General features: G+C 40.2%; 1 protein-coding gene across 4 annotated transcripts in view; it reads left to right on the top strand.

Annotated features, from left to right (window-relative positions):
- Positions 1–13,467, top strand: part of DLG5 (discs large MAGUK scaffold protein 5) — a 185,849-nt gene that overhangs the window by 73,677 nt on the left and 98,705 nt on the right. For 2 of the 4 annotated variants that reach the window (XM_040320599.1, XM_040320598.1), the window contains exons 5-8: positions 1,610–1,793; positions 7,872–8,131; positions 8,669–8,981; positions 10,499–10,729. In XM_040320599.1, the coding sequence (XP_040176533.1) occupies positions 1,610–1,793; positions 7,872–8,131; positions 8,669–8,981; positions 10,499–10,729 (988 nt within the window). The remainder of the gene's footprint in view (positions 1–1,609; positions 1,794–7,871; positions 8,132–8,668; positions 8,982–10,498; positions 10,730–13,467) is intronic. The other 2 variants (XM_040320601.1, XM_040320600.1) reach the window with 1 other exon arrangement.

Raw genomic sequence — 13,467 nt, 5'->3', positions numbered from 1 at the left:
TACATAAATACATATGTCGCTGTTAAAAGGAGATAAAAGTGGTACTAAAGGCTTAAAGCCCAACCCATGCAGTGTAGGCACAGCTCCACTGCATGGTAAAATAAATTGTCGCGTTCAGCTTTATGTTTTTTCTTTACCCTAATGCGCTCTCTATTCTCTGCATTTGGTTAAAAAAAATACTTCCGTTAGGATCCCCCCAACACCCCTTTAGACTTATCTGCTCCTGATCTTGATCCAGTGTTGTGTCCAAGAGATGCAGCACTCTGAGAGGCAGCAGAGAGAGCTTATGGCAGTCAAATCCTAGAACGAGGGGCGAGGCTGAGCAGCATGGTCTGTGTCTATGGACGCAGGCAGCATGGCTTGGGATCAAGCCCACACAGGTGCCCCCATAGGAAGTACTTGCCAAAGAGGAGGAGACAGGAGTGCCAGCGGGGACTCCAGGAAAGACAGCTTGGGGCTGCTTTGTGCAAATTAATTTCATAGGGCAGGTAAGTATGACATACTTAAAAAAAAAAAAAAAAATCTTTAGAATATTATTATTATTATTTAAGCTCCCTTTCTTAAACTGCAATGGCCCCCTCAAGCTGGCCCTTGCAGGCCAATTCTGTTGGTCCATATAAACATCAAATTATAGGACTATTCAATTTGGTGTTTTATTTTGAATTGAACAAGAATATACACACTCAACGTTCAATGTCCTATACTAGAAGTAATCTTCCAAATGCATTTTTATTTGTTTTTATATTTTGTTTATTTATATTTCTTTATAGCTATATACACTGCTGGGTAATTTTTATTTATTCGTAAAATTTTGCAACATTGAACCCCGTTTGTGGTGATAGCCACAAAGTACTTTTGTCCTTTCATAAAGTAACATGGCATACAGAAGCTTCTCCTTAAAGTTTATAATAAATCAACATTTACTATATGTGAGAAAGGTTTCCCAGAGCACCATAATCCTATAAAGAGGCATGATAGCAGATCAGCTTTCATTGCAGCTCTCCTTAATAGAAATCTCCAATTCAACCATCTGTTAAATGTGAGTCACTGCTGAGGATTTCTGCAAAAACTGTTTTAAACGGTTTAAAAATATGAATGCCTGCTTAATAATATGTCTTCTAGCAAGCTTGCAGCCACATGATTACTATTCAGCTGAGTTGTAAGAAAACTTTTTTGTTTGGACCATAATAAACATACTATTAGTCCCAACTGGTCCGTTTTAACAGAGGTTATGTCCATGTTTTCTTTAAGACCCTTTATTTAGGATTAAAGTGATTTGTAAAGGATCATCTCTCCTGCTGCTTTCACAGAGCGAGAGAGAGATGGTATCGGGCAAAGCACTGGATCAGGATCAGACTAGGGTAAGTATTTAGGGGGGAGCTGCACCTAAAGGTTTCTAAGGTAAAAAAAAACCTTTAACCTTTACAGCCACTTTACGTCAGTGTGATATTCTTCTAGTGACCAAGCTCATATTTGCAACTTTTACGAGGCTTTCTGAAAAACAAATAGAATTTCTGGGATCCTCAAATTATTGTTGGGTGTATATAATTAGTAAAATGTGACTGTTTTGGGGCCATGACTGAGGAATATTCTCTTATTTCAAATGTAGCACTCTTCACAGCCGTGTGTTGAACGACCAGACACAGCTTCAAGAAGATGGTGAGAGTCTACGTCGAAAACATGCCCAGTTACAGCGCGAGTTCAATCATCTGCAACAATCCTGTCAGGACCTCAAGAGGATGCACGAAGCTGATCAAAAGGAGATCTCAGAACTGCGGAGACAACAGCAACTGGTATTCTGTTTGTTCTTTAATTGTGTAGCCGTACAGTTCATGGGGGAATAACACAAGGATTGTTGGGTATGCAGTTTTTTGTTTTTTTAGCATGCTGTCCTGAACCCTCTGGGATTTATTTTTAACTTTTTGCATACTTAACCACTTCCTTACTGGGCACTTAAACCCCTTCCTGACCAGAGGACTTTTTGCGATTCGGCACTGCGTCGCTTTAACTGACAATTGCGCGGTCGTGCGACGTGGCTCGAAAACAAAATTAACGTCCTTTTTTCCCCACAAATAGAGCTTTCTTTTGGTGGTATTTGATCACCTCTGCGGTTTTTATTTTTTGCGCTATAAACAAAAATAGAGCGACAATTTTGAAAAAAAAAAAAATATTTTTACTTGTTGCTATAATAAATAGCTCAATTTTTTTTTTTTACGTTTTTTTTTTATCCTCAGTCTAGGCCGATACGTATTCTACATATTTTTAGTAAAAAAAAAAAAAAAAATCGCAATAAGCGACTGGTTTGCGCAAAAGTTATAGCGCCTACAAAATAAGGGACAGAATTATTATTATTATTTTTTTTTTTTTACTAGAAATGGCGGCGATCTGCGATTTTTATTGGGACTGCGACGTTATGGCGGACACATCGGACACTTTTGACACGTTTTTGGCGCCATTCACATTTATACTGCAATCAGTGCTATAAATATGCACTAATTACTGTATAATTTTTTTTTTTACTAGAAATGGCGGCGATCTGCGATTTTTATTGGGACTGCAACGTTATGGCGGACACATCGGACACTTTTGACACATTTTTGGCGCCATTCACATTTATACTGCAATCAGTGCTATAAATATGCACTAATTACTGTATAAATGTGACTGGCAGGGAAGGGGTTAACACTAGGGGGTGAGGAAGGGGTTAAATGTGTATCCTAATTAGTGTTCTAACTGTGGGGGAGGGGGGGTGACTGGGGGGGTGACCGATCTGTGTCCCTATGTACAAGAGACACAGATCGGTCTCCTCTCTCCCCTGACAGCACCGCTGTCTGCGAGAGCCGGGAATGAGAGATGATCTCATATGTAAACATATGAGATCATCTCTCATTGGCCGCACAGATCGCCTAGGAAACGGCCGCTCCGATTGGCCGTTCACGGCGATCTGTGACTGGCTGTGTCCAAGGGACACGGCCAGCACAGCAGTTCCCCGCTGCGCGCTCGGGAGCGCGCACGGGGAACGCGAAAAGGGGCGGCCGTAAAAACACGGCCTCCCAGAGAAGTAGAGCCACCCGGCGGCCGTATATAGTCGTACGGCCGTCGGGAAGTGGTTAAGGAGTTCTTGATGCATTTGGATCACAATATGCAGTCTGATTTCCATATTATTCCAGCATTCATAACATTTCAGGCACTGTGGTGGTCAGGTGTAAGCATGATACTTGCTGGATGCACCTAAAACATGCAGGAGTTGTGTAGTCACTAGTGCTTGTGAGTACAAGTCCATACACTAACTACACCTCAGTTGCAGGCATCTGGTTCAATTTTCTATTCTCAAGGCTGTCAGTTAACTGATACACAGATAAGTATGATAACTTGAAGAAAATGGAAAAAAACTCATAACAGTGAAAATATTATCATTGTGAGGCTGTTCAAATTTTATAAAATCTTTAGTTTTCATTGGTCTTCTGTAATCAACTTTTCTGAGACAATGAATTTGGGGTTTTCACTAGCTGTAAGCCATAATCAAAATTAAAGGAAAAATGCTTGAAATGTATCGCTCTGTATGTCATGAATCTATATAAAAGTTTAACTTTTTGAATTGAATTACTGAAATTAACATTTGGATGATGTAATTTTATGAGATGTGTGTGTGTGTATATATGTGTGTGTGTGTGTGTGTATGTGTGTGTATATATATATATATATATATATATATATATATATATATATATATATATATATATATATAATCTGTATTAAAAATCCTTTGTTTTCATTGGTCTTCGGCTTCCGTAATACACATCATGATTCAATTTCCCAGCATTGGATCAGTGTGCTGTCTATCATAGGAACCAGTCTAGGAAGCCGGACTTTGCTGCAGCAGCCGCAGAGCATTTCAGATCCAAGCTCTGTGTCACAACGGGAGATCCCTGCACTATGACGCACACATTTAGGCATTTTAGAGGAGGGGCCGATGACATAATTGATGCAATCGCGATTCTGCTGTTCTCTGCATCGATGCAAAATTGCTCAGGGCTGAATCGTGGTGCATCGATTAAACAATTATATTCAAGGCCCCTAAACCACTTGAAGCCTCTCCGACAGACAGAATCGGCAAGTGTGAAAGACATCACGCATTCTTGGCCCCGCCCAACTAGTTTTGGGTCACAGCGCGTCATCAGAGAAACAGGAGCATAAACCATTTATACTTGTGTGTACATGGACTTATTTCCATATTGAATTGAGCTTTATAGACTATTCGATTCACTGATTGTACATTTGATACATTTTGAGTATTTAATTTCTTGCATAGTAACCAGAAGCACACTATTATTTATGTGCAGTATGTACATGACCAGAACCTGGCTTTAAGCACTTTGAAAGGACGGGCTTCTGCCTTGTCCATTTCCAAAAACATCTGTCCCCTGTCAAAACCTTTTTCAATGTGTATCAGGTCACCTCTAAGGCCGCGTACACACGGTTGGTCCATCCAATGAGAATGTTCCGACGGACCGTTATCATCGGTTCACCGCTGAAGTGGTCTGATGTGTGTACACACCATCAGTTCAAAATCCGATCGGGTCAGAACGCGGTGACGTAAAACACGACGACGTGCTGGAAAAAATGAAGTTCAATGCTTCCAAGCATGCGTCGACTTGATTCTGAGCATGCGCGGGTTTTGAACCGATGCTTTTCTGTACTAACCATCGGTTTGGACCGATCGGGCAGCGGTCCATCGGTTCAGTTTTGAAGCATGTTTTAAAATTTTGGACCGAAGGAAAACAGACCGATGGGCTATACACACGATCGGTTTGGACCGATGAAACAGAACCTCTGTCCATTCTCATCGGTTTTGTCTGACCGCGTGTACTTGGCCTTACAGTACCCTGTGCTTCCCTGAGATCTTAGTCTGGTTCTTTCTGCCCTGCAGAACTCGCCCTTTAAATCCGTCAGAGCACTTCCCTTAGATGCTCTCTCCTGCAAAGTGGCCCTCTTTGTTGCTATTCTATTTGTCAGACATACCTCTCTGAGCTTGTGGCTCTGTCCCCTAAGGAGCCATTTCTCATTCTTTACAAATCAAGTTAGTCTTGCACCGAAGACAATATTTTCTTAAGGCGGTATCAAATTTCCACCTCAATGATGATATATTCCTTTTCATCTTTGGACCCTACACCAGAGCACCCAAAGGAAATTGCTCTTCACTGCCTGGATGTAGTCAGAGCCATCATAATCTACCGCAAAGCAGCAGACGGCCTTGTTATTCATCCTACCCTCAGGAACACACAAGGGACATCCTACTTCATAGTCCAATGAAAAAAGTGAATATTACCGCGCTTGTCAGGGGAGGGGAAGAGGGGGGGGAGGGAAGTGGGGAGGGGTGAGGGTACAGCTGCGGCACTGAAAGGTGTATCAAACCGTAAATACTTAATAATAGGGAGGGTAGTGCTGCGCTAGTGGGTGGTGGATGGGTGGGTGTATGGGCAAGTGGGGGAAGGGAATGGAAGATGGTATAACTGAAAGTGGGAACAGTGTAACCAAAATAGCATAAACAAAAAACTGATCAGTGAACAATACTGGTGCAAATCATATAACTCCACACATTTCTCTTAATGTGATAAAATAAAATAAGGTATTGGATAGTGCAAAACAGTAATTTGTGTGTAATACTACTACTACTACTACTTCATAGTCCACCATTGCTAGATGAATAATAAACAAGTCAACAACTTATAGCATTATAAGTAAAAAAAAAAACTGTCAAAACTCCTCCAGCACCTTTTTGTGCTTTCTTCACCAGGCTGGTTGTTGTTTCCTGGGCATTCCAGCAGCAAGCCTCTGTGGCCAGCTTTGCAAGGCTGCGACCTGGTCCTCCTGTTCATAGCTTTTCAAATTTCTACCAGGTGGACATCAATCCTCTGCAAATGCAGCTTTTAGCCACAAGATTCTTGCAGCGACATTCTGAAGTTAGGTCTGTTGGCCCTGACATCCGAGGGTCTATGAATACTCGGTCTGTCAGTCTGTGCCCTGTACTGTATGATTAAGATGAGGAATTTCGTTTTGCTTGTTTATCCAATATATTGGAGTATAGTACAGGATACGTGCCACCCTCTTTTCTATTCCTGGGTTAGTCTGTGTTGCTTGCTACAAAACTGTGGACTTGCATAGTTGGGTAGAGTTATGGGGAGGCTTGGAGGAGGAAGAGGGGGGTGTCCTCAAAGGCTTGCCAGTGTCAATACTTTACCTGTGCCCTATACTGTTTTTTTTTAAAGTGGATGTAAACCCAACTAATGACATTTTGAGCTGGGTATATATATCTGCAGCGTTCATCTCTCTTCAAAGCACTATGCCCCATAGCTGTTTCCTGCACCATTCTGCTGTTATCAGCCTGATAACTTCTGACAAGTTCTCTGTCGAATATTATAGAAGCAGCCTGAGTTTTGTGTTGGGGAGGATCCTATAAATTGGCAGTGTGCTGAACGATTCAACAAACAGAGCTGAAAGTCTCTACCTATGAGGAGAGGGGGTGTGTGCCTTTGGTCCAATTGGCTGTCTTGGCTGCAGATATACATGTAAAATTTATGTAGGGAGATTTGTTTCATCCCGGTGTATAATCTGAGGCTGTTCACTTCCCTAGATATATGTGAGGATTTACATCCCCCTTTTAAGATATGGAATTATATGGCAGTCAAAATTCCTCTTCTTTTTTTTTTTGTTTCCATGCTCCTTTTGTATTAAATGTTAACTGGTACAGCTTTTCTGTAGTCTCAGATTGGGTAACCTGTATGTACAGACAACATTTTCAAAGGGGTTTTAAACCCAAAACTAAAATTGTATATATTGCAGCTTACAAATCATTAGATGCGCTTGCTTCATTAGTTTCCCTTTTTCAGGCTTTTTTTCTATCCGTTTTCACCTGGTGATCTGGCTGGTAACAAACCTCCTGTATTAAAATGTGCCTCACTCTGGATGAATTGGCACAGGGGCACCTTTGGACAGCAGCATTGTCAATCTGGGGGGAGTGATAAATGTGCTATCAGATTTAGATACACTAACAAACTGAAGCCAGACTTCAGCACACACTGCAGTTGCACAAGCAGTTACAACATATTTTTGTTTTTGGTATAAAGATTTTACATGAATAAATAAAAGCTGATCCTTGTAAGCACCCCTGCCAGTGGCAAATGGTTTGTGTCAACACTAACCAACATTTGCAAGATAGCTTGTTTTGTTGAAAAACCAGACTTACTGGCTGGATCACCAGAGGAAAACAAAGGACAGAAAGCCATAAAAAGATGATTAATGCGACCACTATATCTGCAATATAATAAATGTTTGCCTTTTGGTTTAATGCCGCTTTAAGTTTTTGAGTAGGAAAGTACTGGTACTCTGTCAGTATTTTTTATTGATGTCTCTGTGCAGCACATCACCCTGTTTTTAATTTCTGGCACTCCTATAAATATTTCCTCTAATTTTCTGTTGTTTCTCCAAGACAGGAAGTGATGGGTAATCTCATGCAAACAGAAAAAAATAAGAGAATGTTGGTTTTAGACACTCTATAAATTGCCATATGTAATGTGCACGTGAACTCCACTGAACAAAAATGTTGTTTCTTATAGGTAAACATTTTCTTTCTGTCTTCTACAGAGAAAAATGATTTAGAGTGTTTTTTATCTTTTACTTCTATTTCTGATCTGCATATAAGCTTTGACGTGAGATACGTATGTATGTGATGTGTGATGCCGTGGAAAGATCCTAGTTCCAGGGACTAACTCTTAACATCCCCAGAAAAGTACTTTTATAAATGGTAATCCTCAAATGGATTTCAGATAATTATTTTCGGTATTTGTCTTGGCCTCCATTTTCTGCTGTAGGTGGTAAAACAGAACGGCTCTTCTGAACTCATTAACAAGCTGTATGACACTGCTTTGGACAAGCTTGAAATTGTGAAGAAAGACTATGACACTTTACGTAAACAGTACAATGAGAAGGTGTCCAGCCATAATTTGGATTTAGGGCGTTTGGAGCAGAGCGAGGAGGAGAAGAGGAGCCTGCAGAAACAGTTGGAGGGTCTGCTGAAGCAGAGGGACAGTGCAATGCACCTCCAACACCAGTACACCTCTTCAATCAGAAGGTAGGGGTGAGCTGGTATAAACACCAATGTTTCCAAATGTTTTATTTGCCTATGACATGTATAGCAACAGGGTGAGTATGAAGGATATTTTAGACTTGTTTAATTTCGAATTTGATAGCTACCATGGCTATGATGTATAGAAAACGCTCAAATTACATTTAATGTTTACATTTTTTAAAGTAAGATGATTTTCATTATTTCTCTAAACATAAACTACCGGTAATGTACTCAAGCTTGTGATGTAGTAAATATTTTGTGAATGGGCAGGGGAAAAGTGAATAGCACCATCATCCCTCAATAATGAAGAAAATCGAAACAAGTTTTTGGAATTTCTAGGTGCAAAGTCACCAACCATATAACTGTTAAAATGACGCAACATTTTTATTTGAAATTTACATTCAAACCAATAAAATAGTATAGTAAGAAGTTTCAACAATATGCTGTATACAGAACGATGTTGTGGAATACCCTTTACACATGTCCACAATGTACTCCAGTGCTGATTATCAGTTTACTTATGGTCATTATTTTCTGCAGGTACGACTCCATCCAGCAGGAACTGAATAAAACATCTTTACAGAACAAGGAGCTGCAGAGAGACGTGGACAGGCTGCAAGCAGAGGCTACACGATTTAAGACCATGCAACTCAAGGCAGCAAAAGATGCAGAGAAATACAAAGAGGAGAGAGACTCGGTGTTCAACGAGTATCGTCTAATCATGAGTGAGCGGGACCAAGTCATTAAAGAGATGGATAAGATGCAAACTGAGCTTGAGCTAGCACAGGGAAGGCTGAAAAATACATCCTGTGAGAAGAGAGTTGCCAGCGAGGAAATGGAAGCTCTTAGACAGGTATATTTAAGTGTACATTATGTTTTGAAAAACCTGTACATGTTCACGTGGTCCTGAACTTAAAAAGTGAACGTTTTCTATGTTCTAGGGAACATCTAAAAATGTTAAGTATGCCTTAGCAGTAGTCTGACAAATCCACAGTTTGTCTGGAGTTTATGCTGAAAAATGCCAGTGCACCTCCTGGTATGAGAGTGTGCCTAGATACTGCTGTATATGTGCTGTGTGAAATGTTAGACCTGTCTTAGGGCTCATTCACACCAGCGAGGTCACGTGTTACAATGTTATGAGTTGTTACACTTGCAGTTTTTTTTTTGCTTATTTAACTTGCACTTGCACTGTGTTGCAACTTGTTGCTGCATGTTAAATGCAGCATTGCAAAAAAAGGTATGCCTGCAACATTTTATTCAACTGCACATCAAAACAGGTTGTTGGCAACAGGCCCTATACAAAAAAAATGCTGCATTGCATAAAAATGTATTGCTTTGTCCTTGCATTGGGATTGTGTTGGGCAACACTACCCAATGTAGCCACACAGGACTGGTGTGAACAAGCCCCTAATTTGGTGATGATACTGTGCTGCTTATGGTTTCCTTGCTGGAGGCTCTGACATGAGGAAGCAGAGCCGTGCCTGACCCAGGATGACTGCATCGACACAGAGATGCAGTATGGAACAAGGTGTCGTAAGTGAGTAAAGTATAGGTTAAGGACACCGTAAGTGAGTACTTGGCAACAATAAGACCAGACTGCTAACAAGTTATTTTGCTCTTTGCCTACCTTTTTTAGCCACAGCTTCCAATGTTCCTTTTTCTTTTCAAACAACAATTTCTTTTGCCAGTGTTTACAGAAACAGTTGCCAGATCTGAACCATTAGGCATAAACAACATATTTGTGCATTTTCAGCATTAAATTATATCCTCTTACACTTCTCTTTTTTTTTTTTTTTTAATAAAGAGAAAGCGTTTTATTAAAGGTTTGCCAAGGAATGATACTTCTCATCTTTTAACATAGTGTAGGAATGTCAAGCCAGGCTGTCAGTCACAGCCTGCATGTCAGACACCCTAGCCTTACCAGGGTTAGCGAAGTGTCATTGCTTATTTGAGGGCAGTAGGCATTTGTCAGAGGGCAGGGGCACTGCCATGAAGACAAAGTTGAAATGTGTGATAACAGCACTTTAGTGTCCTAATTTTGTTGGTATTGAGGAAAGAAGCAGTACATTGCAAACATCTAGTCATCGGAGCAGATTATGAAGGTTCCACCGTGTTTACAATCTTGTGAAATGAAAAGGTTCACATTAAGGAAAAACATTTATTGTGTGCAAGTTAGATTGTTTCCATGTCAGACAGTGTAGCCAGAACTGTAGTAGAGCAAAAGCCATGATTGCGAAAAAGTAGATGGAGATAGAGATCCCAATGGGCAAAATAGATGTATGCCAATCTGTTTTGTGATATTGGCTGATTTATCACGGTCTATGTCATTGGCTTTATAACTTTGATACTGGTGTCTTCCTTTGTGTGTAGGAATTAAATTCTGCCCTGGTAGAACGGGACAGGGCAATTTTTGAAAGGAATGAGCTTCTTGAGAAGTATTGCCATGAGGTGAAAGACAAGGCAGAAGCACAGAAGGAGTTGGACCAAGCCTGTAAGGACATAGAGACTGTGAAAGAAGAAAGGGATGTGGCGAGGAAAGAAAGGACAGAGGCCATCATACAGAGGGATCACCTACTAAGGGAGTACTATCAAGCCAGACAGGTACTTCCAGTATGGTTGTATCATTTCTAAATAAAAAAAATCCTGCGCACCCATATACAAATAAAGCTGCTAGCAAAAAAAGTTGACTAAACCACTCTCAAAAGATGTGAAAATTAAATGCGCTGAGCTGTTGCAAAATAATCAATACAATGACATATATGTGTGAACCACAATAAAAATCAATCAACAAAAAAACAAATTGTTATTACGTTAATCCAATCAAGTGAAAAGTCCAAAAAAACTATCACAGAAGTGAACCAGCAAGTGAACATATGCGCAAGTAAAAAAAGACACCCACTGCGGTGACCCCTGCAGTGTATACTCTTGTCTTATCATATTGATCCTCACAACAAGGGTCCAAATACACTGTTGTACATTGTCAGGTCTAGTACACCCTCTGCATGTTTTTTCCCAGGGATAAGACTCGTACACTTCACTGGATCTCCAATTGTCATCATGGAGTGTATGAGACTTATCCTTGGGAAGATCAAGTAGAGGGTGTACTAAACCTGACTGATTGTACAACAGCCTATTTGGACCTTTTTGTTCTGTGGGTCAATATTAAAAGGTTTTTCAGTTATACATATCTTCTGCACTTTCTGGAGAAAAAGCTTATTCGCTTTTTATGATTTTTTTTTTTTTTTTTTTTTACATTTCACATAGAAATTACGGTACGGTACAATTTTTTTTTTTTGCACATTTGTTTCCTGCTGATTTTTTATTTATTTGTTTTATTTATTTTTTATTGAGTGTCACACATATATGTAATTTGTATTGTTTGTTTTGTAACAGCGCAGCATATTTATTTTCTCATTGTTGTACCGTTTGAAGAATAAGATCGTGAATTGAATTATTATGGTCCTTTTTTATTAAATTCTGAAAAGGTAGCTTTGAGTTTTTTTTTTTTTAAGAATTTTTGGCTGCCTTAATTGAGGATTCTGGAAAAAAATTACCATGCTTTATTTAAATGGAGGAGCTGCAGATCTTTAAAGCTGAACTTTAGACAAACCAGTAAATATATATGAATTGGATATATTGGAACTGTTTCACATGCCAAAGGATCTGTTTCTTTCTTTTCTGTCCTGAGATTAGCACAGCCTGGTTGGTGATCTGATTTTTCTCTGCAGCTAGGTCATCATCTCCTGACCCCCAGTCAGTGATTGGACAGTCAGACCCCTTTCACACTGGGGCGTTTTTTGGGGCTCTTTAGCGTTAAAAAAAAGCACCTGAAAGAAGCTGCATCTGCAATCCCAATGTGAAAGGTCGAGTGCTTTCACACTAAAGCGCCTGAAGAACGCTGCAGTGTAAAAGGCGTGTTGGCGTTAAAAGCGCCTGAAAGAAGCTGCATCTGCAATCCCAATGTAAAAGGTCGAGTGCTTTCACACTAAAGCGCCTGAAAAACTCAGTGTGAAAGGCGTCTTGGCGTTTAAAAAAGCGACTGAAAGATGCTGCATCTGCAATCCCAATGCGAAAGCCTGAGTGCTTTTACACTGAGGCTCTGCGCTGGCAGGGCATCAAAAGACCTGCAAGCAGCTATTTTGCAGCGCTTTGAGTGTTGAATACACCGCTCCTAAAATGCCCCTTCCCATTGAGGTGCTTTTTTTTAATGCCAAAGCGCCTGAAAAAAGCCCCAGTGTGAAAGGGGTCTTAGCGAAGCTTTACCAGCTTTTTTCAGGCGCTGGCAGTGTGAAAGGGCTCTGAAAGCACTTTTACATTGGGATTGCAGATGAGGCTTCTTTCAGGCGCTTTATGGATACTTTTTTTTAACGTCAAAGCGCCTGAAAAATGCCCCAGTGTTAAAGGGGTCTCAAGGTGCAGCAGCAGACTGATGAATTCATCAATTTTGCTCTCTCCATCTGTCAACGTGTTTTTGTCACTCAACACACCTCGTTGGCTGCTAATGCTGTCCTTCCCTATTTCAGTCTGCGTGCCACTGTACAGGAGGTTTAAGTCACATTTGGGTACATACACTAGTTTTATATAACATTTATAATTTTTTTATGAATGTATAGCTGCATTTATTGTGTCTTTTATGTGTCTGAAGTTTAGCTTTAAATATAACCATTTAAAGTAAACTGGTAATGAGACGAACATTGAGACTGCCATTGCTCACCTTTCCTGACAATGCTAGTTGCCTAAGCTATTGCTGGTGACCTTGCTTTCAAACAAAGTCACTGATCCAGAACAAGTATGCAAGCATTATGATCTGCATTATTGTTCTTGGGCAGGGGGGTTGCCATAATTATTAAAGCCAGTGGATCAACATGGCAACTAAGCAAATAGTATTTTCAGAAGGGTCAGAAATTGCAGACCCCATATTTCACTTATGACATTGTGTGAAGTGACCTGCATTTTATGCACCGGATCAACCCAATTCACTGCAAGTGTACAGAGAAAACTAGGGTTTTCTATGTGCTCCGTTCATGCCACAATATTGTATATGTGGGTTGTGTAAAAATACGGCCTGTCTGCATTTTAACGCAACACACATGAACAGATGTAAACGCAACACAATTAAAAGTAAAGATATGAAGAAAAATTAAATTGCACGTAAATTTCTGATGCATTGCAGTGAGGTTTAATGTACAGTATGTATGGAGTGAAAGGACCCTCAGTCAGGCACCATTCAGATCTGTGCAGCCATGTTCTGCATGTAGGACATCCCATTCATTTAAAAGGGATGCCCTACGCACGAAAATGGTGAGAAAGAAGCCTCTGAGCCTTTTTTTTTTTTTTCA

Source organism: Rana temporaria, chromosome 8, assembly GCF_905171775.1.
Source record: "Rana temporaria chromosome 8, aRanTem1.1, whole genome shotgun sequence".
Taxonomy (NCBI): domain Eukaryota; kingdom Metazoa; phylum Chordata; class Amphibia; order Anura; family Ranidae; genus Rana; species Rana temporaria.
The sequence above is the reverse complement of the archived record's forward strand: the minus strand, read 5'-3'. Positions and strand labels throughout refer to the sequence as shown.